Source organism: Stylophora pistillata, chromosome 14 (assembly GCF_964205215.1).
Source record: "Stylophora pistillata chromosome 14, jaStyPist1.2, whole genome shotgun sequence".
NCBI classification, from domain to species: Eukaryota; Metazoa; Cnidaria; class Anthozoa; order Scleractinia; family Pocilloporidae; genus Stylophora; species Stylophora pistillata.
The window spans coordinates 14,055,939-14,078,933 of NC_142532.1; the positions used below are offsets into that span (position 1 = coordinate 14,055,939).

General features: G+C 39.3%; 2 protein-coding genes and 2 pseudogenes across 3 annotated transcripts in view; 3 read left to right on the forward strand and 1 right to left on the reverse strand.

The window, feature by feature from the left end:
- The window catches only part of LOC148716670 (uncharacterized), a 65,719-nt pseudogene that overhangs the window by 23,233 nt on the left and 19,491 nt on the right, over positions 1 to 22,995 (forward strand).
- Positions 1 to 22,995, forward strand: part of LOC148716672 (uncharacterized) — a 53,607-nt gene that overhangs the window by 2,426 nt on the left and 28,186 nt on the right. The window lies entirely within an intron of this gene.
- On the forward strand, positions 1,381 to 19,024 carry LOC148716674 (uncharacterized). 2 transcript variants are annotated; one of them, XM_088744360.1, is made up of 4 exons: positions 1,381 to 1,418; positions 16,930 to 17,287; positions 17,811 to 17,948; positions 18,357 to 19,024. In XM_088744360.1, the coding sequence occupies exons 2-4, from the start codon at positions 16,975 to 16,977 to the stop codon at positions 18,800 to 18,802; spliced, it is 897 nt and encodes a 298-aa protein (XP_088600486.1). In that variant the 5' UTR covers positions 1,381 to 1,418; positions 16,930 to 16,974; the 3' UTR covers positions 18,803 to 19,024. The 2 variants fall into 2 exon arrangements, with proteins under 2 accessions (XP_088600486.1, XP_088600485.1); XM_088744359.1 differs by lacking the exon at positions 1,381 to 1,418 and adding an exon at positions 2,868 to 3,004.
- On the reverse strand, positions 6,488 to 9,590 carry LOC148716675 (uncharacterized; annotated as a pseudogene).

Genomic DNA, 22,995 nt, shown 5'->3' on the forward strand with positions numbered 1-22,995 from the left:
GTTCAGTGAATATTGTCGAATGGCGAATAATTGTTAAATATAGCCTTTCAAGAGATATTTTCATCCTGCTACAAAAGCTTAACTAAGAACATATATGCTAAAATTTGTATTATGAACTTCTGCGTCACCAGTAAGGCGCTTTTAAAGCTCTAGCTCCCTCATTTCTTCACTAGCCACGTTTAAATGTTTTCCTCAGAAGCGACGGCCCCTTCCTTCGTTGCATATGGCTCTACTTCTTCGTCGCACGGAGCGCGATATATCCAATATTTCTCCTTAACACTAAAACAATCATTCATAGAACCCTCATCGGAAGAAACAGAACCATTACCGTCGTTTGAAATAGAGAACAGCGACGATTTTCGAGCAAGATCGCTACTGAATTTACTATTTACTTCGACAATGCGTTGATGAAAGGAATACTATGATGTCACAATGGGTAAAGACGATGAAAATTATCGTTGGCTCAGTAGTTGTAGTTTGAGCAATGGCGGACGAAATTCAAAGAGTTTTAATCAAAACTTTTTTCGGACTTTTCTAGCCGCGATTGGTCTGAATTATATTTTCTCTTTTTGTTTAGGATCTAAACTTAAATTGTCGGCATAAAAAATTTATTTTGAAGAACATCAATTTTCGTCTCAGTAGCACTTTAAATAGAGAGGCTTTACTGTAACATTTTTATTCAAGTACTGATTAGGGTGATTTAAAAGACTTCCAAGGAAACTTTGAAACATTTCTTGTTATAAAATCTGTCACGATCGAACCGAAAGCTAACAGGAACTTCTGAGCTGTCAACTCGCATCTGTCAAATATATGAGAAGTAAAATAGCGAGGAACGAGTAAGGTAGCCTACCTCTGAAGGTCAACAGACAAAGGGTTTTTTTCTTCCCTTTTACTTAGGTGTAGCGATTTGAAAGAAGAAAAACTGTTCGTACAGTTTCACTTAACATTTTTGAGGTTTAATGAACGCATCTTGGATACATGATATCCTAATAACTTAGGATATCATGCTATTAGCGTTCTTATTTATTGATTAAAAAATGAAATATACAAAGATATCGACGTGAGAGAATTGAATGTTACATCAACAAGACGAAATCGTGTAACAATCAGGACTCATTTCAAAATCCTGGTTTCATGTAGTCCTACTCTATATGTTGGTTGGTAGACAAAGGTATTAGTTTTTTTTCAGTTTCTCTGATGCATAATTCATTTGCAAAAAGGAATTTGGAGTTATTTCCGAAAATTTGAGAGAAGGTATCGGATGCTTAGTATGATAAAATATTCATAATTCGGCCATCATTGGTATTTAGTAGCAGCACCTGTCGACATTTAATAAAACCCTGTTAAAATTTAAAGACGTTCTTCAGTTGAGAAAAGAGATTACAATCTTGTGGCCGAGATAAACTGAGCGAGTTGAGGTAAGGTGAGATATATCTAGATCATCCGGAAAATTCTCATTATTTTTACTTTTGTTGGTGAACCCTTCCATAGCAAGTCCTCGTTATGGCCGTATACATGCTTTGTTTTCTATTAACCTCTATTTTCAGTCTTCACTCACTTACAAAAACGTATATCGAACTCTGAATAAGAATATCGAAAAACCCAAGGTGGGTGGTATTGTTAGTGCAAAAGTAATGAGACCAATATCGGACAAGAAAGTTCCTCAGGTTCGTTCAAAAAAAAATTTACCACAAAATAACCGTCCAACCAAAATATCACAGAAGAAAGATTGACCAATTAACAGTAAAAAGGATTGCAATTTAAGTAATATTGACATGAACACTTTCATAAATGAATATGAAGATATATTTTGAATTAATGATGTTTTCTTCCTTCACCATAAACTGAGTGAGAAACAAAAATAATTATAAGTAGCTTACAGGGAAAGTCAACTTTCGCCGGTTGTATTTTTTAGACGACAATGAAAATATTTCTCTTCTAGGAAATGATTTATCGTATGATTAATCATGTTCTGAAGTACTCAATTCATGCGTTAAAAATTACAGTTGGCGAGGTAGATTTGGTATGCTATTTCAACCGCTTATTGTGCATCGTTGGGTGGAATTTTCTGAAGTGTGAATAAAGTCGTCCGGCTGTGCTAGAAGCTCGCCAAAACCATATTATATTTTAATACTTCTATTCTCCTTTAACTTATCGTAGCTATTTTGAATAAAAATATTATTGGGACAAAATTAGTCAGATGCACAGAGCTGCGATCAAAAGTTGCATATTTACTGTCACAGCAGCAGCGCAAAGTAGGTGTCAACCTGAAAATTAGTGTTTTTATTGTGAAGAACCTATAAAAAAGGATAACTTTTTTGTTCTAATACAGGATTGATACAAACGTGCAAAGCAAACAAATTCTTCAAACGACAGTCTAGCAAAAATACGAGTCCAGCAATTTGTGCTTACCATTAACTTAACAGCTGTTATGCTATCATTACAAAAGGCGACAGAACACACCTCTAAGCCAGCTCAGGTGCAGCGATTTCGAAGAAAAACGAAAAGAAAAACTTTTTGTAAAGATTATCAACCTTTTTGAGTTTCAATAACGGGTTTAGGCAAAAAAATATGCGAGAATGATTAAGATATCCTGTACTTAAGTAAAGTTTAGTGCCACACTTCATTAAATAAACATAAAAGATATGATAACATGTTTATCCACCTTTTTGAGTTTCATTATCGGGTTTGGGCTAAAAACCTAAGAGAATAATTAAGATATGTGGTCGTGTAGAGGTTAGTATCGGACTTCATTAATTAAACATAAAAGATATGAAAACAATTTGACATGAGAAAAGAGTTCTTGAGGCTATCTAATGTATTAAATTTGCATAAGAAACAAATCGAGAGACACACAGGAAGTTGGAGGAAAACTGAACAAAAAGCATCGCTTGCTTCGTGTGATGAAGTACCCATAACTTGGCTATCATTGGTACTTAGTACAACCCAGTCAAAATTCAAAGACAAATTTCAGCTGAAGTAAATTGAGCTGACTTGAGCTAAGGTAAAATACCTCTATTGTATTTATAAGATCGTCCAAGAAGTTCCTTTCGTATTTCTTTGGAGAAGTTTCCCATGACTTCGGTCTGACGAAGGGCTAGCGCTATAAACATCAGCTTTGAAACTCTTTACGGTGGCCAATTTACTTTATCAACTGAGCTGATAAAACCAAGATTCCCATAACGAAGCCTCGTTAAGGCATACTCGTTTACTGTCAGTAATTATTTGGAGACTCTCAATACAGATCGATGTAGGGTGGTGAATAACACTTTTATCTTGTCTAAGAATTCACGCAATGCTTTTCAAAAGAATCCAAATAATTTACGGGAAGATCCTCCATAAACAGAACAATTTTTGAGCGAATTGATGAAAAGAAAACAAAGGTCATGCTGATTAAAGTGCTACTGAGACCAAATTTAGCGTTTGCCAGATTTTTCACATTTTAGAGTCCTTATCGGGTACTTACCACTCTCGCGAAATTTGGAATGAAAATTCTAAGTGGAAATCTGTTTTTATTTTTAGACTTGTTTTCCTTGATTCAAAGTCCGCCACTACTCAAACTGCAAAATGACTGCGCGTTAGCCCGTAATGTCATATTATCCCTTCAACTTTTGCGCAGGCTCTTAACCAACAAATGGACATAGATTGTTGTACTTGAATAGTTCTAGGAGAGTCTACTCGTCGTTTTGAGGCCGGAAATGGCACTTATGCAGGATTGAGCAATTATTCTTTAATATGAATGCTGAAATATCGCTACACAGGCCGAACGAAATAGTTACGAAAGCTAATGGATGGCATTCGTACGCCTACATTGTTCAAACCTCCAGCCGAATTGGAGCATCGACGTAGATTAGGCTTGAAAAAGGATAATGGCCCCGGGTGCCATTCCTAGAATATGGAAAACACTTTTCAGCTGGCCATGTCTCCAAGAAGTCACCAAAGGGCGAGTGTTGTTGGATCGTGATCGTTTCGTTCGTTCTCACCTCACGGTTTCTAGGCCTCGAGAACATGCAACGATTGAACTTTCCGTGAGTTAAATTTGTTTTGATTTTCATTGTTATCTATTAAGTTATTCTCAGACTCATAATCCGCCTTGTAAAATTTGTACGCAAAAAAAAATTGTTCTGCTGGAATAAAGTCTTACCTTTCCTTTTAAAAATTGCTTTCAATCCATGAATATCAGTAGCTATATATTGCTGTAAAAGTATGAAAAATTGCCTACATTCCTAACTTAACCAGGCCTAAAAAAAGCATGGAAAAGGCCTCTGCAGTTGAGAAGACAAGCTCTCTGGCGGGCTACCATTCCGTGGATAATCAACTTGCCCCAAAGATGTAGACCAGCCCATACCTATACTCTGCGTGTTTATGAAATTTCATATAAAGCAAAGAACAGGTAGTTAACTTCACTGTATATGAACAGCAAAGCACCAGGTACTATTTTCTTAAAAACAGAATACTTTCATTAACTAAAAGATTATCAGGAGTAATTATATTTTTGGGGGCAGTTCAAATTTGTTCCTCCATGATATGCATAGCATAGCCGCACTAATAATATCAAAAAGGAAAAGTTAGAACATGTACATTTATTTACTTATTCTGTTTTCTAATTCTTGGTTCTAGAAACAATTTGAAGGTAAATTACTTATTCTCAATTGTTGTGCTAAATATGGGCTATCAATCCTACCACTGGCAGCTTGAAGGGAAACAAAGGAGGAAAATTAAATAATTTGGATATATCAACAAAGTTGAAATGGTAAATTGGCCACCGTAATGATTACAAAAGCTGACGTTTCGAGCGTTAGCCCTTCGTCGAAGCGAATAGAGGAATTGTGGGTTGTGTGTGCTTTTAAGAGGCTGTCTCTCTTATTTCCACCCGGTCAATTTTGCGTGAAAAATAATTTTGCCTGAGACTCTGTCAACAGAAAGACTTTACTTAGGGAAGAAATAAATTAGGTTTGGTTTGATTCGAAATAATTTTCTGACTGCGTTAGGGCCACAGTTATTTCCCAGTCCGTAGGAACCGTGGCAACGTCTGGAAAATTGAAAAATAGGCATATTTTGTAACATTGTAAAATATTTGATTCGCATAGTTAAGCCACCGAATTTGTGTAAGATTGCTTAAAATCCTTTCTAGTTTGCCAAGAAAGTTAGAATTTACCTTCTCAATATATCTGAAAAGGCGAATTTTAGCATATTCTGACCCCTATAAATCGCCATCCGCAGATGGCCGTAAATAACCTTGATTTAGACGTTAAGTTTTGGGATTTGGGACCTGGTTGACAACTCTATCCTACACAGCCGTTAATTTTAGACCTTTATAGGCCAAAAAATGCAAAAACCCCGGTACGTTTTCGATTTTTCAAAAGTTATGACCGTTTCAATCAGCACATGTACGAGCATTCGCGATTTCATCACCTACACCAAAATCGAACTACTGGAGCAGATTTCGTCATAAATACAACTTACCCGCTTTACAGCCCGGCTTCATGGCTAACTTCAGCATTTTTGTAATAACCAAATTGCTGAAATCCATGACAACCTCAAGAAATTGCTCGGTTTTACATTCGAAAAGTACGCTGCATACATTGTGATTCGATCGTGGTATCAAAACAAATGGTCGGAATTATGGCCACATTTCGCAGTTAATTACCCATTTAATATCACTTCCGAGGTGAATTTTTCCAGAATCAGAATATGAACTCTCCTTGTCTGAAGCTAAGGGGGAAATGAAGGTTTTAGGCTTCTGAAGTGAAGAAATAATCGCTTAAATTTAGATCACGACGATCCATTTCGATGTTGTACTGTTCTCACAAAGGTCCGCACAAAAGAGAAGACTGCTGATAACTTGTGCCGTACGCTGTGTCGTATGAATTTGTTCTATCCCAATTTACACCTCAATGTAAAATCTGGGGAGAAAATTGTGACTGAAAAGAATAAATGCTTTCAAGCTGGAGTTTGATATGATACAATTAATAAATTAATTTCAAATGTCCTGACCTTGCTTCTCTCGGTTCCGCGTCGATTGTGTCCGCAGACCAACAACTTGTCTATAGCCGGAGAAATCGGCTACAAACGTGATAAAAATTTTGACACATGCTTGGTATGAACAGACGTTATAAGTGTTGCTTCTGGTAAATTTTCAATCGTTTTTATAAAAAAATATCACTGTTTGCGACAAGCTAAACACACTTATCCCTGTTTTCGTTAAGAATGATTTTGACTTGAAGAGCAAGGCTCAGTACGATGCCTATATCGTGTATCAGACACCGCTTGACATGTCGTCAAACTCGGTACTATCTTTCACTGATTTAGTTCTGAATTCTAAGTGAGTGAAGCACGACAAAATTTAATGTCACCGATATCATAAGCTTTGAGTATTACACTATAACAACGCCGTCAGAACTTGATATCGGAACTAAAGGAAGTTTGTACCTGTAGAAAATATTCTACACTTCCAGCAACTGTATAGGACATTGTTTACATAAGTCTACTCTGAAACACACTGACAATCCTTAATCACGTCGGACAGTTTGTCTACGAGGGTCTGCTTTTTGTCTCTCAGTTTTACAGGGATCTCAAAATGACTACAGATGGCTCGCAACAAAACCACATTGAATTTCTGAAGTGTGTTACTGTGGTAACGTTCACAGAGGTCATACGTGTCGTAACACATTGGAAGCGAGACTTTAATCTCTTTGTTAACTTTGTCTACCAGATCTTGTCTCTCGGAATTCTCCTGGACGCATTGGACATCTTCCTGCTCGTCCAGCGATATCCCAATCACACCCTGATCTTTGCGTCGCATTGCTGCTAGCCGGGAGAAAAAGCTCTGAACTTGGCTCTTTGTCAGCCACTGTTCTCTAGTGAACAAACATGCATTTGATTCATTTTTCGCATTTCGCATGTCCACTGCAACTTGGGCGGGGTCTGCCTTTCGCCCAGTTCTTTCTCCAAGTGTAAACCGTGCCGTTAGGTATTCTTTTACATTCTCTGAAAATCTAACACTGCCCCTCGGTTTGCTTAAGGCCCATCCTGTTCGTAGAGGCGAGAGGGGCGAAGTATCCCCAGGAGAAGTGAGTGGTATACTGGAATCCGACGCACAGCTCGAACACTCGATACCAGCGGTATCTATTGACGACAACTTGAGGGCCCAGTCCCTTTTGATTACATCATACTGGCTTAACCTGCTGACTGTATGCTTTCCAACGTCCAGGTGGAGCTCTAGTTGCGAAAACGTTTCGAACACTTCAACACACCCAAGCACGGAGCATTCAAACAATGGCGTTGTACTCTCTGTTTCCTTGCTGTCCTTTGAACGACGCTTGACCACACGCTTTTCAGGAGGATCATAGAACCCTTGAGATTCTATGGTTTGAAGGGACGTTTCACCTTGGTGCTTGATATAAATCACGTCATATGGGATGTACTTCCCTCTACCGATGCCATAACATTTCCAAACTCTCAGACCGGTATCTCCATATTCGAAGTTGTGGAAGCTACTGAAATGCTCAATCTTATTTATACAGAGAGTGTTCTTTGATTCGTCGACTATGCTAACTGCAGCGGTTGTTCCCTTCACTGGGTGTTGCGTCAATGCATCTCTCATGTCCACGGCAGTTAAAACATCGTGCCCTTCGTTGCAGTAAGCGCGAATAGAGGACTTCATTGGGCAGAGGATACGATCGCAAATGTCTTTACCAGACTGCGGCTCCGAGTAGTGATAACTATGAACTTCAACCCCAACTCCTTTTGCAACATCTCTCACAGCGGTTACTAGGGAGCTGTTATGATAGCAACCGGCTTCATCTGACCTCAGATGAACTTTCTGCAGCAGAGGATTCTTGACTTTCAGCTGCTTTAGAAGATCTTCGAGAATTGACGTAACTGCATACCAGTCCTGAGTACACTGATCAAAGAGGTGAGCGTACGAGATGACTTCCGTCGTGTTAGACTGGCTTCGAGACACAACGCTACTAATGTGCCAACTTAACCCTCTCTTTCCGTACCAGTCACTTTGCTTCTCTCTATAGCGCAGCTGCAGAAACTTCATGGCCCAATCTATAACAAGAAGACACGAAGTCTGGTCAAGCTTTGCGATGATATCTTGCTTTGCACATTCCTGATTCACGGACCTCATAATGTGAGCTTTCCACTGAACGATAGCCTCCGAAGATTTCTGTATATCGTACAACAAGTCATTTTTTTGGTCCTCGCTGTAAAAAACTAAGGTTTTTTTTATCATTAATTATCTGTTGGATCTTCTGCAAAACGGAAGTAATTTCATCGCATTGAGAGCAGAGAAGCGTGTGTTGATGTGAGCATTGTTCCTGGAAATCTGGATCGTTTGGATCGCTGAGACCAAACTTACGACAGTGGTCGGGACATTCGCTCTCATCTTCCTGGCAGTGACTCTGAAACTGGGTTTTGAGGTACCTCTTACCCTCGCTGAGGGCTTTTCGCAGTTCGTCGGCCACGTTCTTTGCGAGCCCAATCTGATCAAGCTCGTCCACTATTCGGAGGAGTTGCGCGAACCCCGCTGACCCATCAGCTGCTGTGTTATCCAAGCCGTTATGGGACTTCTGTTGAGAGGCTTCCCTTACCTCGAGGATGCGAAATAGGGTTGAACGGCTCAGTGGTTCAAACTGCTCTTCTTCGCGGAACTGAGGGTACTGTTTGACCATTGTTGACCTTGTGACTTTGCGAATGACATTTGGCATTGTAATCTTCTCGCCACTGCTGAGCCTCAGTTTCCTCGTACTAAATGACACGTCTTGATAAAAGTAGGGGCGGTTCGCGAAGTCTAAGAAATGGTCAAGCTTTATTGCTGGCAGTCGATCTCGATGACATGGGGACTTTTCGACCAAATAACCTGGACCACATTCTCTTGCATGAGCTCTAGCGCGTCTAATTTGCCACTCGGTTAACTTTGCGTATGGCTCGTGGATTTTCTGAAGTGTCTTCACTGGATATCGATACGCATACAGGCTAAGAATTTGGGTCTTCAAGGTACTCGTGATGGCGTTGCTGTAGGCCTGCATCAACGGCACAAGGTCCATGTGGCTGGTCCCTTTATCGGGTGTGAAACAGGCCTGAAATAGCTCTTGTCCAGCCTTCGGCGCTATGACGTCACAAACGAGACTACAAGCTTCAGTAGCCTTGTCGATGCAAATCTCTTCCTCGTGTTCTTTTGCCTCCTCCCATGTACTTTTCAGCTGAAAGGTCAAAGGACTGACGCGGCCACCACCGGTTGCTAGTGGGTTCAGTTTCTCCATGGCATCTGTAAACGCCGACATTGCAAACTCGCTGGTACTTTCAGCTGCCTCGTCGTCTCCAGAGCTCTGGCTGTCGGTCCCAGATCTGCATCCTGGAGTCCAATCAGCTGTAAAGGCATTCGCTTTCGGTCGAGGCGGCGTCGCGGCAGGCGTTGATGTGACCGTTGCAAGATTTATAGCTGCCATTCGTTTGGCGAGTCTGGGAGTTGAGAAAATCAAACAAAAATTAGAAGTCCTCCCGCCATGTGATTAACTGCATAGTGTGTCCACCACTGAAATTTTTGAGCGCATTGTTGCGAAAGTAGAATTTAGGTCATCTTCGTCAGCCATACGCACAATAAAATTCCGTTCTGTTCACAGTCAGCATCACCGCGTGCAATTGTATGGTACATTATCAACCATTTTCTCTTTTAAAGTCGTCCAATTTAAAGCCAAAACATTGTTTGTCATTTTTTCGAAAATTTTTCCCATTTTGGCCAAGCACCAGTAAACATAATTTGCTTACTGCATCAGCAATGTTGCGCGAAATATTTTAGTGTGTGGCCTCGCCGAGGAAAACAATTTCGCTTGCTTGCAACATTTCCATTGAACGTTTGTCCTTGAAAGTTCTCTAGGTGTCAATGCATATCATGGTCTGCTTTATTTATAGGATCAGGTAGCGTTATTTCACCTATAAGGTTCGTCCTGTTGCTGGTTACTTTCTTCGGGACGTTGCCCTTGCAACAACGTAATGTTCTCCGCGAGTTTGATCTTGTGCAGCTTGTAACAAGACACACAGATCACTGAAAAGCACGAAATACAACAATAATGCGAAATGATGATAAGCAGAGTAATACTTATAGATAACAAATAAAAATAGTTGCACTATGATCACGTGACCCCTGGGTACTATCTTAAGATTCCAATATGGGGTGTGCTGCAAAGGTTGTTAAACTCGACTCTAGGGATAAAAGGACGAAAATCGATGCCTCCTGGTTTCTATATCAATGACGCAAAAGGGCTTTGTGTAAATGTATAAACGTCAAAAACAGATGGATTATTATCTTGCAACAGCGTAAACATTGGTGTCAAATAACTCTCCAAGTTTATTTATCTGGTATCTCGCCTTGCGTGTATGACATAAAAAATGCTTTTGTAAACATGTAGATGTTGAGAGATAAGGTAAGGCTGAAAAACCAAATATATTACGCATTTTTCAGTACAGTTGCTGTTTCCCGATTATAAACATAATTGACTAACGTCACAATTTTGTAGTGTTGGAAACTTTGGTTGTAGATTTCAAGTTTGCTTCAGAGCATTGTTACGAGTCGAAGTGTGACTTAAGTTATCAAGTTGCACTAGCTGCCACATGGCCTCCATGTGGAATTACGGTACGTATCTTGCGACGAAATCACAGCAGCTGTTTTGTTTTATACTAATTTGCGTCCGAGCTTTGGCCCAGATGTTAATCAAATCCACAATACTGAGTTCTGACATTTACCGTACCTCAATACATGTGTAGATCTTATCTTAATTTAAACCCTGGTCCACATTTCAGGACAATACCTTATTGGTAAGCTATAATTTACATAATCATACTTACGGGAACCTGTTGGAACGAGTTCTGAAAAGATAGCATTAATTTCCCTTGACATATCGAGATGAACTGCATTTCTAGTATTTAGCTGCTTTTTCCGGCCGTTGTGCAGCGGGTACTGGCAAGTGCGACGTGGTCGCCAGTTTTTACCCATATTTCCTCTATGCTTTTCGCAGATCCAAAGTTCTTCGAGTTGATCGGGGGAAAGGTCGTGTGGCAACCCTGACCTGTTAACGATAAGCTCATATTCTTGTACCTTTCCTCTAAGGTGACCTAAGTGACATGCTTGTAGATGATCATTGATGTCACCTCTACATTCTGAGAGCTTTATCAACCTCGCTGAAGACTCGCTACAGACTGAAGCCTTTCTGGTTTCGAAAAAGCACTTGCATGCCATATTACACTTGCAGGCCTTCCAGAAAAATAAAGGGCCAGCGGGTTCACCCACAATGGTTAATGCGGACCTCTGTGAAAACAGAACCACGGCTGTGCTCGATAGTGCAATCGTTCAGCCTTAAATTCCAAATTTTAGCCCCCAAACTTCGACATATAGACTTGTGGAGTTCTATGACTGATTCTTGAAGAGAATGCAGCAGCGATCCAAAGTTTTAACAGGACATTAAGCCCGAAACATGGTTTTAGTTTTCGAGTTTAGTTCGCAACAACCAGTTAAAGAAGAGTGTCGATACACGCCGACCGCTGAAGTTTGGAGTTATTTGCTGGAGTTATCATTAAGTTCACCAGTTTGGGGAGCGAGAAACATCTGAAATCTCACATAAAGCCAAGGTGCGCCGAAGGTAAGCTGTATTTATGACGAAATCTGCTCCAGTGGTTCGATTTTAGGGTAGGTGAAAAAATCGCGAATGCTCGTACATGTGCTGATTCAAACGGTCATAACTTTTGAAGAATCGAAAACGTACAGGGGTTTTTACATTTTTTTGCCTATAAAGGTCTAAACTTAACGGCTGTGTAGGATAGAGTTGTTAACCAGGTCCCAAATCCCAAAACTTAACGTCTAAATCAAGGCTATTTTCGGCCATCGGCCGATGGAGATTTATAGGGGTCAGAATATGCTAAAATTCGCCTTTTCAGATATATTGAGAGGGCAAATTCTAACTTTCTTGGCAAACTAGAAAGGTTTTTAAGCAATCTGATATAAATTCAGTGGCTTAACTATGCGAATCAAATATTTTACAATGTTACAAAATATGCCTATTTTTCAATTTTCGAGACGTTGCGACGGTCCCAACAGACTGGGAAACAATTATGGCCCCTAACGCAGTCAGAAAATTATTTCGAAACAAACCAAATCTAATTTAGTTCTTTCCTAAGTAAAGTCTTTCTGTTGACAGAGTTTCAGGCAAAATTATTTTTGACGCGAAATTGACCGGGTGGAAATAAGAAAGACAGCCTCTTAAAGGCAGAAAATGGAGCTACGTTAGGAAAATTAAAAATTAAATTAAAAATTAATATTAAAGCCAGCCACATCTTTGGGTAGCCTACCCAAAGTACAAGGATGTACTTTGACAGGCCAGGGTAGCATTAAATTATAATGAAGTTTTGTATAGTGCATAGATCAAGCAGATGCATACAAACTTACACAACTGTTTCCCTGTAAAAATAAATGTGGAACATGTGTGATCAGACTCCTTTTTTGTTTTCTCAATTCATCATTTTGATACATTCTGTAATTGATAACCATATCAACAGAAGATATCAAAATAAAGGGGCCAATGAGCCCAAAAAATAGTACACTAGGTGCTTTACACCTGATGCTTGACAAGGGGTCAGAAGAGGAAGCTTTAAAAAAGCTTTAATGATATCAATGAGTGTTCCAATAATCCCTGTGTAAACAGTGGTACTTGTACTGACTAAGTGAACAGTTATGTTTCTGCTTGTCATCCTGGATTCGAAGGACTCTGTTGTAAAACAAGAAGCAAAAGAAGACGGTGATTTGTTCATAATGATGACCTTGACAGTATTCCTTCTGAAGTTTTTCTCACTACATCTATCCCTTACTGGTAAACCCGCAATGCAGTGGATAAACAAGTAATCAAATAAATCAACAAATGAATCACTCAATAGTAATATTAGAATTGTCCTGCTTCACCAAATGTTTAGAAACATGATTACGTTATAGTAAAATTAATTTAACCTTTGTTAAGATTTATTTCCCCTAATCTAAATTTTTGGGAGCACATTCAAATACAAATAATTTGTAGAAGGCAGACCACCTGGCAAATCTAAGGTTAGAGAAGGTGGTGAACTACAGATTTGCAGCAAGCGATGCAAACTACAGGACCCCACTGCTTAATTACTTGTTACTGTTAAACTAAGAAAGCTACAAACACCTTGATTTGATTCTCACAGGACAGTTGTGTATAGTTCAATACAAAATAATTCAGGAGTGTCCAAACTCCCTACTGCTACTGTTTAGTTGTCTTGAATTGAAAGGACATTACATAAGTACATGTATTTCTGGAGTTCAGTTTCTGGGTGTCGCAGTAATAGTGTGGACAAAATACTTGAGAATAACAAAAAGAAGTCCTTTGTAAAAGTTTATCTGCATTCTGATTTTTTTCCGAAGATGAAAAGCTGCACAATGCAAATACGACTCCATGGTAATGTGTAGTAAGTAAAACACAATTCATAGAAATAAACAGGCTATTGATTTTCTTCGAAACCATGGTATACCACAGTTTCGCTAGAAAAATCGTTGCATAACGGCCTCAAGACATTACATGACAAAGAGAAAAGATTTGAACTTCTAGCGAAATAAGAACAAGGGTAAACTGGCTGGAAGAGTACTGCTGGAAGGCACCTTATAACAGAAAATTTCGCCTTTCAAGAGATACTTTCGTCCTGCTACAAAAGCTTAACGAAGAACATAATTTATGTGCTAAAATTTGTATTATGAACTTCTGCGTCACCAGTAAGGCGCTTTTAAAGCTCTAGCTCCCTCATTTCTTCACTAGCCACGTTTAAATGTTTTCCTCAAAAGCGATGGCCTCTTCCTCGGTTGCACGTGGCTCTACTTCTTTGTCGCACGGAGCGCGATATATCCAATATTTCTCCTCAACACTACAACAATCATTCATAGACCCCTCATCAGAAGAAACAGAACCATTACTGTCGTTTAAAATAGAGAACAGCGACGATTTTCGAGCAAGATCGCTACTGAATTTACTATTTATTTCGACAATGCTTCGATGAAAGGAAAACTATGATGTCGCAATAGGTAAAGACGCTGAAAATTATCGTTGGCTCAGTAGTTGTAGTTTGAGCAATGGCGGACGAAATTTCATGAGTTTTAATGAAAATGTTTTCGGATTTTTCTTGCCGCGATAGGTCTGAATTATATTTTCTCTTTTTGTTTAGGATCTAAACTTAAATTGTCGGCATAAAAAATTTGTTTTGAAGAACATCAATTTTCGTCTAGTAGCACTTTAAATAGAGAAGCTTTACCGTAACATTTTTATTCAAGTACTGATAAGGGTGATTTGAAAGACTTCCAAGCAAACTTTGAAACATTTCATTTTATAAATATCTGACACTGTCAATTAGAAAGTGCGTAAGAAAAACAAAGAGCCCCGCGTAAACTTTTGAAAAAACAACAACATTGGTTGGGCAAGTAAACTCGAGTCAAATGACTATCATGAGGAGTTTTTATTCTTCATCGATCTTTCGGACAACGATCAATCTATGAGAGTAACGTCTGCTCAATTTTCCATCTTAATTGTAAGTAAAATCAAAGATAAGTTTTTGAACGGCCGTGAGAGCCGCTTGTTTGCTTACTGCAATGACGTTTGTAAATCTTGCCTTTCCTCCACCAAAAAAACTGAAGTCAAATGAGACACTTTTTTCAGCTGTTGAGAAAAGCATATGAGTTGCTCGAGGCGCAGTTAAGAACAAATTTATCCTCTTTCAGTTAGTGCTCTATAATATTCCTATCTGACTCAATTTGGGCACGAAAAAAGGCTCTCTATTCCAATTGCTTTAGGTGTGACCTTTGACTCTCATCTCACATATGACTGCCACATTTCTAACGTTGTTTCCTCCTGTATGGCAAAGCTATGCCAGATCAATTGGGTAAAAGATAGTTTTGATGGGAGAACGCTCGAACAATTAATATCATCGTTGGTCTTTAGTAAAATGCTGTACTGTTCGACAGTGTGGTCCAATAATTCTACGACCAGCATTAAGAAGTTACAGCTAGGGCAAAACTTTGCTTGTAAAATTGTTACTAAGACAAGAAAGTTCGATCATGTGATCCCTCTATTATGCGAACTAAACTGGCTCTCTGTAGATCAGCTTTATTTTTCAGAGCCTCTGTCATGACTTATACATGCATGAACCATCTTGCCCCTAGTTACTTGAGTAGTAAGTTTGTTAAGAGATCGGACATTCATAATCGTAGGACACGAAATTGTGAAGCTCTAGAGATTCCATTCTTTAAGTCAGCGTCTGGTCAGCGGTCCTTTGCCTTTAGAGGGGCGAGGCTTTGGCATTTAAGGAGAAACTTAAGAGACACATTCTTGCAAACAGTTATTAGTTTTGATATAATTAGTTATATTAATGTAAATAGTCATTAGTTTTTTATATTATAAATCGGATGAAGTTATGTAAATAGATGCTGAAAAGCCCCTTGGGGAGTACCTATTAAAAGTTTTCTATCGTCCCGTTTAGCAGATAATATCTTGTTATCCGAAAAATATGCCATGCATATGCGAGACAAAATGATTAAGAAATATTTGGAGTCCAAATATTCATTTAAACAAGAGCTAACTGATACCAGAGAGAAGAGAGAGTTAATTATTTAGTGACTATATCTTGTGATACTTGTCGACTGAACTTTGTTAAAGATATTTTCACGGCCAGCCAAGCGAAGCTGTTTCGTTTTCCTATCCAAAGAACTATCATCGTATCCTTCTCGCCGTTTTATAACGACGAGCAAGCGCCCACCATTAGAAAAGGAGAGACCGTCGATAAGAAATTATCTATTTTTTGTACCTTTCAGTGCGACCTAATGCGAACGACCTGAGACGATTATCATCTTTCAATAAAACTGATTTCCAGCAGTGGTTTTAACAAAGACAAGTTTGATTTTCTTATCATTTGGCATAATTTCTAATCTTGTTTTAGTTTTCACACTATAATTTGCACGTATTTGTTCAGGGGAGGCGTTTCCAGTACGGCCCCGAGTAAGCTTAGTTAATAATAGATTTATCATACGAACTGAAGTTCAAAGGGACACAAGTGCGGTATCATTCGGGACCATTCGGGACAGTGCCCGGTCCAATACTGAGAAAATATTGACCGGCAATAGAGCATTTTGATTGGTTGATTTTTGTTATTGGCCCTCTAACTGCCCGAATCGTGTAATAAAATGTTGAAACACTTGTTGACATTTAATACAATTTAAATACGTACTTCAGTTGAGGCGAGAAATTATAATTTCTTAGCTACGGTAAACAGAGCTGAATTAAGGTAAGGTAAGATATATCTAGATTATCCGGAAAGTTTTCAATTTTTACTTATCTAGGTAAATCCTTCCATAGCAAATCCTCGTTATGGTCATATACATGCTTTGTTTTAAGTTATAATTATTTTTAGTCTCCAGTCACTTACAAAAACTTGCATCGAACTCTAAGAAAATTGGAAATCTCAAGGTGAACGGTAGTGTTCGTGCAAAAGTAATGAAATCAATATCCAGCAAGAAAGCTCCTACCGCTAACGGTTTGTTGGAAAAAATGTTAACGACAAAGTAAGCGCCAAATCAAAATATTACTGAGGAAAGTAATATTTTGAAAGTAATATCTTATGAAAGTAATATCTTATGTCTTTGGGTAAGCTTTCAATGACAAATCATTCTTGTGCGTTTCGGTTTTGGCAGTTGTTTTTTTTTTTTTGTATTTTCTGGTATGGCTGTCTCGCATCTTTACGCTGCCAATGATTATTTTCTCGTATTCTCGAAAGGAACACTGCCATGTGTTTATGTGATCAACTGGTGTAGATAGAGGCATAAATTTGATTGAAAACTCAAACATGATTTCATCTTAGCATTTCTAACTGTGTTGATAGGTACTTAGTCGGTGTGCAGCAAGAGCCAACCATAGTCACCTCAGAATGAATCAAAAGTTGTGGCTGACTATCATGTTTCTGATTTCCCGGATTGGTATAGTTGACGCTACTGGTCAGTGTCTTGCGCAGGAACGATCAATTGGTGGAATGTACCTCAGAGGTCACATGTTTAAAGTGTATCGGGTTTGGTTGACAGAGGAGTGTTTTTTCCGGTGGGAGGAAGAAGTCATGTGTCAGAGTTACAATGTCGTTGTTGGTCAAAACATCTGCGAACTGAACGATCGTACAAAAGAAGCAAGACCAGAAGATTTTATTCCAGATGAGAAGAGATTTTACATGAAACGTTCTAGAAACAGAGGTACGCTTGAGGTTCCTTCAACTAGCTTTTTGCATTTGTGATTCTAGGCTGACTTTTTTCATTCCTATTTTTATTTTAAATCTGCACTATTAGGGAAATCTCAAATTTCAGAGGTATACACTATTTCGAGACAAAATTTTCTAGCTTTTAGATGACTTGATTTCCGTGATAATGTCATAGTTGTAAATGTTTTAAAATACAAAGACAGACGGAGAAGCAACGTCCCGGAATCGCAACATCAATGTTACTTAGACAATGGTCTCACGATAATACTGAAACATTGCCTTGTGTCTCTCTGTCATTGTTGTTGTCTTCCATCTTATTTCTTAGCCTAAATCGAAAAGAATTAGCGCAGCTTTCATTTCTACCTGCTTTTAGGCAGGCAGGAAAGGTGGAAGCTTTTTTTCCTGTCGTGGTATTTCTCGTCGTTTATTGAAATCGCATCAGGAGGTATCAAATAGCATGATATTGTAAACTACTTCCAACTACCTGGATGAAATTGTTCTTTTTTTTTCTGACGTAGTTCCCCTTGGATCTAATAAAGAACTTCCAGCCGATACCTGCGCTGAGATCAAAGCGAGTGAAGGCGACGAGATGGCTGATGGGAAATACTGGATTTACTCTGAAGCGGATAGCGAGGTCATTGAGGCTTATTGTAAAGGTAAATAGTTTCATAGGACTGGTTAAATCATTTTTAGCCCCACTACCTCCTTCATAATGTGATCTTTTATCCCGAAGTTTTTTAAAACTTATCAAATATTGTCACGGGGCAGTCTTTCTCAAAAAAGTGAATCAGAACAAAAAAAGGGTTTTTTTTTCAGTTATTCCAATAAAAAAAATAATAAACTCGGACAAGAAGATGAGTCATTAACATGAATCGTTCTCTTTCTTCTACAATTTTCTTTTTAAATAGGACAATCGTTTACCCTTTTTAATCACCAGATATTATTTTGCAAGTCACTGTTAGTTACCATTCACAAAGTACATTGACTGTTATTCGCTATTTTTAAAATACAGTTGAACTTTTAAAACACTCTTCTTTCCCTATTATTAAACTACTTTATCTTAGAGAGCTGGCAAAAGATAAATGGTGAAGAACCTGTCTGCTTTGGAGCCAGAAATAATCTGTATGGCTCCTTCAATATGACAAAGAGTGGACGAGTGAAGACAATGAAGCTTATTCACAGATCAGGGTCGGTGCGCTGCAACCCTACGACTGGTGCATCCTACTGGGGCTGCACTCATTCACGCTATGGAGGCAGGTTGATGACAATCATTACAGATGCCGATAAGAAACCTGTCTTTCCACCTATTGAAGATGTGATAGGGGGGTCCTACAGTCTTCCTGGATATGACCATAATTCAACTGAGCTGGTTTTTCGCAAAATCCTCAATCCGTTGTCTGTTTCGAACAACCAAGAGATGCAGATATGGTACGGACAGGATTGGATAGATCGTGGAGAGGAAGACAACAGGGGTAAAACTTGTGTTGATGTGTATGCATGGTATGAGTGAATCTGTCGACTGGAGACATTGCATTCGAACATTTTACGACGTAGAAGAAAAACATTAGATTACTAACCAACAACACTCATAAACAAGAACTCACGTAACACTTTTAGGAAGAAAAACCTATCTTGATGTTTGAGGACTGCTTTTTATTCGTTGTATAACCAAGAAAAAAGAGAAGGACCGTAGGTATCAGAATGGTTTTTATTAAAATATCTCTCAAGATCAGTTATGACTTTTTGGTCAATTAGCCCGCATACACTTGACAAAGAATAGTTGACAAGGTCAAGACATGGTCGTAATACTTGCGATTTCTGCCTTCGAGCACATAAATTCATCAATATTATCCAACCAGGAAGCAAAGTTAATGCTTCGAGATCAATGTACAAAGCAAATGCATGCCTTTGAACAATCCAAAGTAACGTCTTTGGCTAAAATCGAGTCAGATATAGCGACAGTCGATAAGCCTAGAATGGTGAATAAACTGAACGCGTAGACCGGAAGTTCGAGAAGCACGACTGTTGACCGGATGTAACACAATGTAATGGAATGTAACGCTGGATGTAATGCCGTGTTTAGACTTGAACGGTTTACTGAGGTACGAGAGTTTACCTACCTCGGTAAACATTTTCCGTGTGTAAACGCTAACTGATACTTTGGTAAACGCCGCAAAAGACAAAAGAAATTTGACCAAGGTAAAAGTTGTAATTACCCTGTGATCAGGCATGGTTACAGTTGGTAACCAAAGTCAAGATGACAGATCGGTCAGGTAAAAGAAAGCATTGTACTTTTCATTTTCAGTATTATTTACAACTTTTTCCAGACAAACTTCTATCCTTCGTTGTGTAATAATGGTCGTAGTATTTTCCCACCAGTGAGGATGCTGCATATTCACAATATCCACGTTTCTTCGCATACAACCACGCGTACTCTGCGTATGATCAACCACCGGATTTTTCCCCGCAATATTATGGCATGAGGTCATCGAAATCTTGACGTTTCTGTTTGCAGCTCTTGAATTAAGAAATAAAAAGCAATGGCCACGAAAGCCACCACTTTACTTCTTGAAGCCAGCATAGCTATAGAATTTCCCGCCAGTTCGATTTCATGACGTAGATAATGCAGATAGCGGGAGTGTTGACAGATCAACTTGGGTTATTTGAGCTAGTGTAAACACTGGACGAATGTACCAAGGTCAAGTAACTTGACCTTAGCTCGTAAGTTTTTACCTTGGTAAAATCTCAAATGTAAACACAGGGTAAGTGTAATGTAACCTCTTGTTATGGTGTTGTTTCACAATGGCAGGGGTGAAGAAAGCACCCCCCCCCCGCCCAAAACAAACAATGAAAACCGAAAAACCGAAGCATAAAGTAAAAATTAAACGTTGAGAAATCTCATACCCCGTGAAAATGGGAACAGGGTTGAAAAGTTTGGGTGCTACTGGAATGAGTTTTCCAGCTGTCTCCTCGTGATATACTGCGATTGGTCTTCTACCAAACTGTACTTGGTATTATTTGCACCAGCCCCTCCAGTAAGTCCCCAGACGATCTCGGTGATGTTAACAAATATCAAGCGAGCTTGCTTCAACGTGATTAACATCAAAAACCCTTGTAAAAGTGTATGCCTTGAGGCATATCCAGTACCTTGATGCAAACAGACTTAGAAACAGCCCAACAACAATGTAACATGCACGAAGAAAACCATAGTTTCTTTGAACAAATGCTGAGAATATGCATCATGACATAAGTCTAAAGACAAAAACCAAAGTCAATGAAGCTGAACTGAGGTTTGGGTGAAAATTGCCACACCCAAAAACAAAAAGATTGCTTTATAGACTGTGAAAATGCAATTACAAACTCAGTTATGATTAACTATTCGTCACAAGAGAATGAAAACTTCGCACGTGAAATGTTGTATGTATTTTCCAGCACTGTAAAGAATTAGATCCATTTCATCGTTGATTTCACCACGGTTTATACCAAGTCCGTAGGCTTGCACTTGCGAGTTTTTATTGTTTCCACTGCACTCACACACGTCCCCTTCGGGATTTAAAAGAGAACAACTTTCCATTGTCCCAACCAGGACATTTTCCTTCGCACAACGATATGCAAATTTCCATTACAGCGTTTTTGATCGAGGGCATAAATTTACTTCCGGTCACCCCTCCCCCCCACCGAAAAAAAAACCATCAACAAACCAACAAACAACAGCAATAAACATATAAATAAATAAACAAAAAGAGAGAACGCCAAAGTTTGGGCAGGTATTAGGTATTGAATGTGAAAATTTATCCGCCTGGAGAAGACTTATTTATTTCTGAAGGAGAGGTGGATCAAAAATTGCAACTTCGTAACTTCTGGTGTGTACGCTTATGCCCCAGATCAGCGACGTATCTTACATGTAGGCCATCATTAATATCCAATAAGCAATGAATAAAAAACAAACAAACCCAGGAAACATGGGCGGCTTATGTGGACAAATGTTAGGTTGCGAGACCCAGAATACTTTATCGGCGAATTTTATGAACTACGAAAGTACCTCTACCATTTGTATGAATTTCATGTAAATTGGTTCCCTTACACCCGAGAACCCGACTCGTTTATTTTTACTTCTTGAGAGTGAATTTTACGGTCAAAACCTAGACCTCAGGCCGACGTGATCAAGCGCGCTTACCATGGCAATGACACACCTGCCGATCCAAATATGGCTGTTTTTGTTCATCCCCCCAGGTAACCTACCTCCACACACAAAATGAAGGTGGGTTAAACATTTTCATTTCCAACTTTGTTTCACTTTCTCGGAGAATTTCTCTTAATGCCTTGAGTAGATATGTCGTAGTCACTCGGTAAATTGAGATGATCTGACCGATGATATGGAACCAGAAGGGAAGATGAGCTGCCTTTTCTCTTGGGGCAGGGAGAAGTCCCCAAAGGATAGCAATATAACCAAGTCGATGATAAGGAACGTTTGCACGCATCCAAAGACCATCAGCCAGCAAGGAACACAGAGGTAACACGATTGACATCACCACCAAGCACTCTGTGGGGGGAGAGGGGGTGGGAGGGGGGTGAGGGAAAGAGTACTGGCTGGCTAATTTTGATTCCCTTAAAAGGAAAAAACCAAATGCTCACATCACACTAGTATATTCCAGAAAATGTGGCTTTTCCACAGTCCTCTTTCGGCTTTGCTTTTGATTCCTGTTCGGTAAAATCAAGAGATTACGAACCCCTGTTGACAAGATGATTGACAAACTAACCAACTGACTGACTTAGTCCCTAACTGACTGACAGACTGCCAGATTGAACGACTGTCTGACTGAGTCACTGACTGACTGCCAGAGTGACCGACTGCCTGATTGAGTCACTGACTGACTGACAGACTGACACAGTGATCGATTGCCTGACTAAGTCACTGACTGATCGACAGACTGACAGAGTGACCGACTGCCTGATTGAGTCACTGACTGGCTGACAGACCGACAGAGTGACCGACTGCCTGATTGAGTCACTGACTGACTGAAAGACTGACAGAGTGACCGATTGCCTGATTGAGTCACTGACCGACTGACAGACTGACAGTGACCGACTGCCTGACTGAGTTACTGACTGACTGACAGACTGACAGAGTGACCGACTGCCTTATTGAGTCACTGACTGACTGACAGACTGACAGAGTGACCGACTGCCTGATTGAGTCACTGACTCACTTACTAACTGATCACCCAACTAATCGTTAATTATTAACTGATCAATACTCTGGCCAGTATCTTGGTAATTTTTCGCTTCGCTGATGGGAGGCGTGCTTTGAGGACCAATTAACCTAACGAGTAATCATCTGCTTATTATAAGTAGCTGAATGGTTTACTGGCTGACTGCTTTGTTCACTAGATGCCTGTCTTTCAAGCTGATTGACTGACAAACTTAATGATTGACAGACTGAGCAACTGATACATTGACAGCCTAATTTTGTACAACAAAACTAACTGATTAAACAACTGATTAACCAGTTGCTTGAATAACTGTCAAGCCAGCAAATTAAATTTCTGACTACCTGCCTGCCTGCATGCCTCACTGACTGACCGCACGACCGACGAACTGGTATCCACAAACTGACTACATGTGGTTGGTTAATACATGTAAGAGTTTGTCAGATCAACTTCCAAATAAATGTGTATGGACATCAACTAGATATCTCTTCCA

Bases quoted from the DNA above. Each gene is read 5' to 3' on its own strand.
- LOC148716674 (XM_088744360.1), top strand. From the start codon at position 16,975: ATGAATCAAAAGTTGTGGCTGACTATCATGTTTCTGATTTCCCGGATT. The intron at 17,288-17,810 runs GTACGCTTGAGG...TTTCTGACGTAG, and splicing joins GAAACGTTCTAGAAACAGAG to TTCCCCTTGGATCTAATAAA. The intron at 17,949-18,356 runs GTAAATAGTTTC...ACTTTATCTTAG, and splicing joins CATTGAGGCTTATTGTAAAG to AGAGCTGGCAAAAGATAAAT.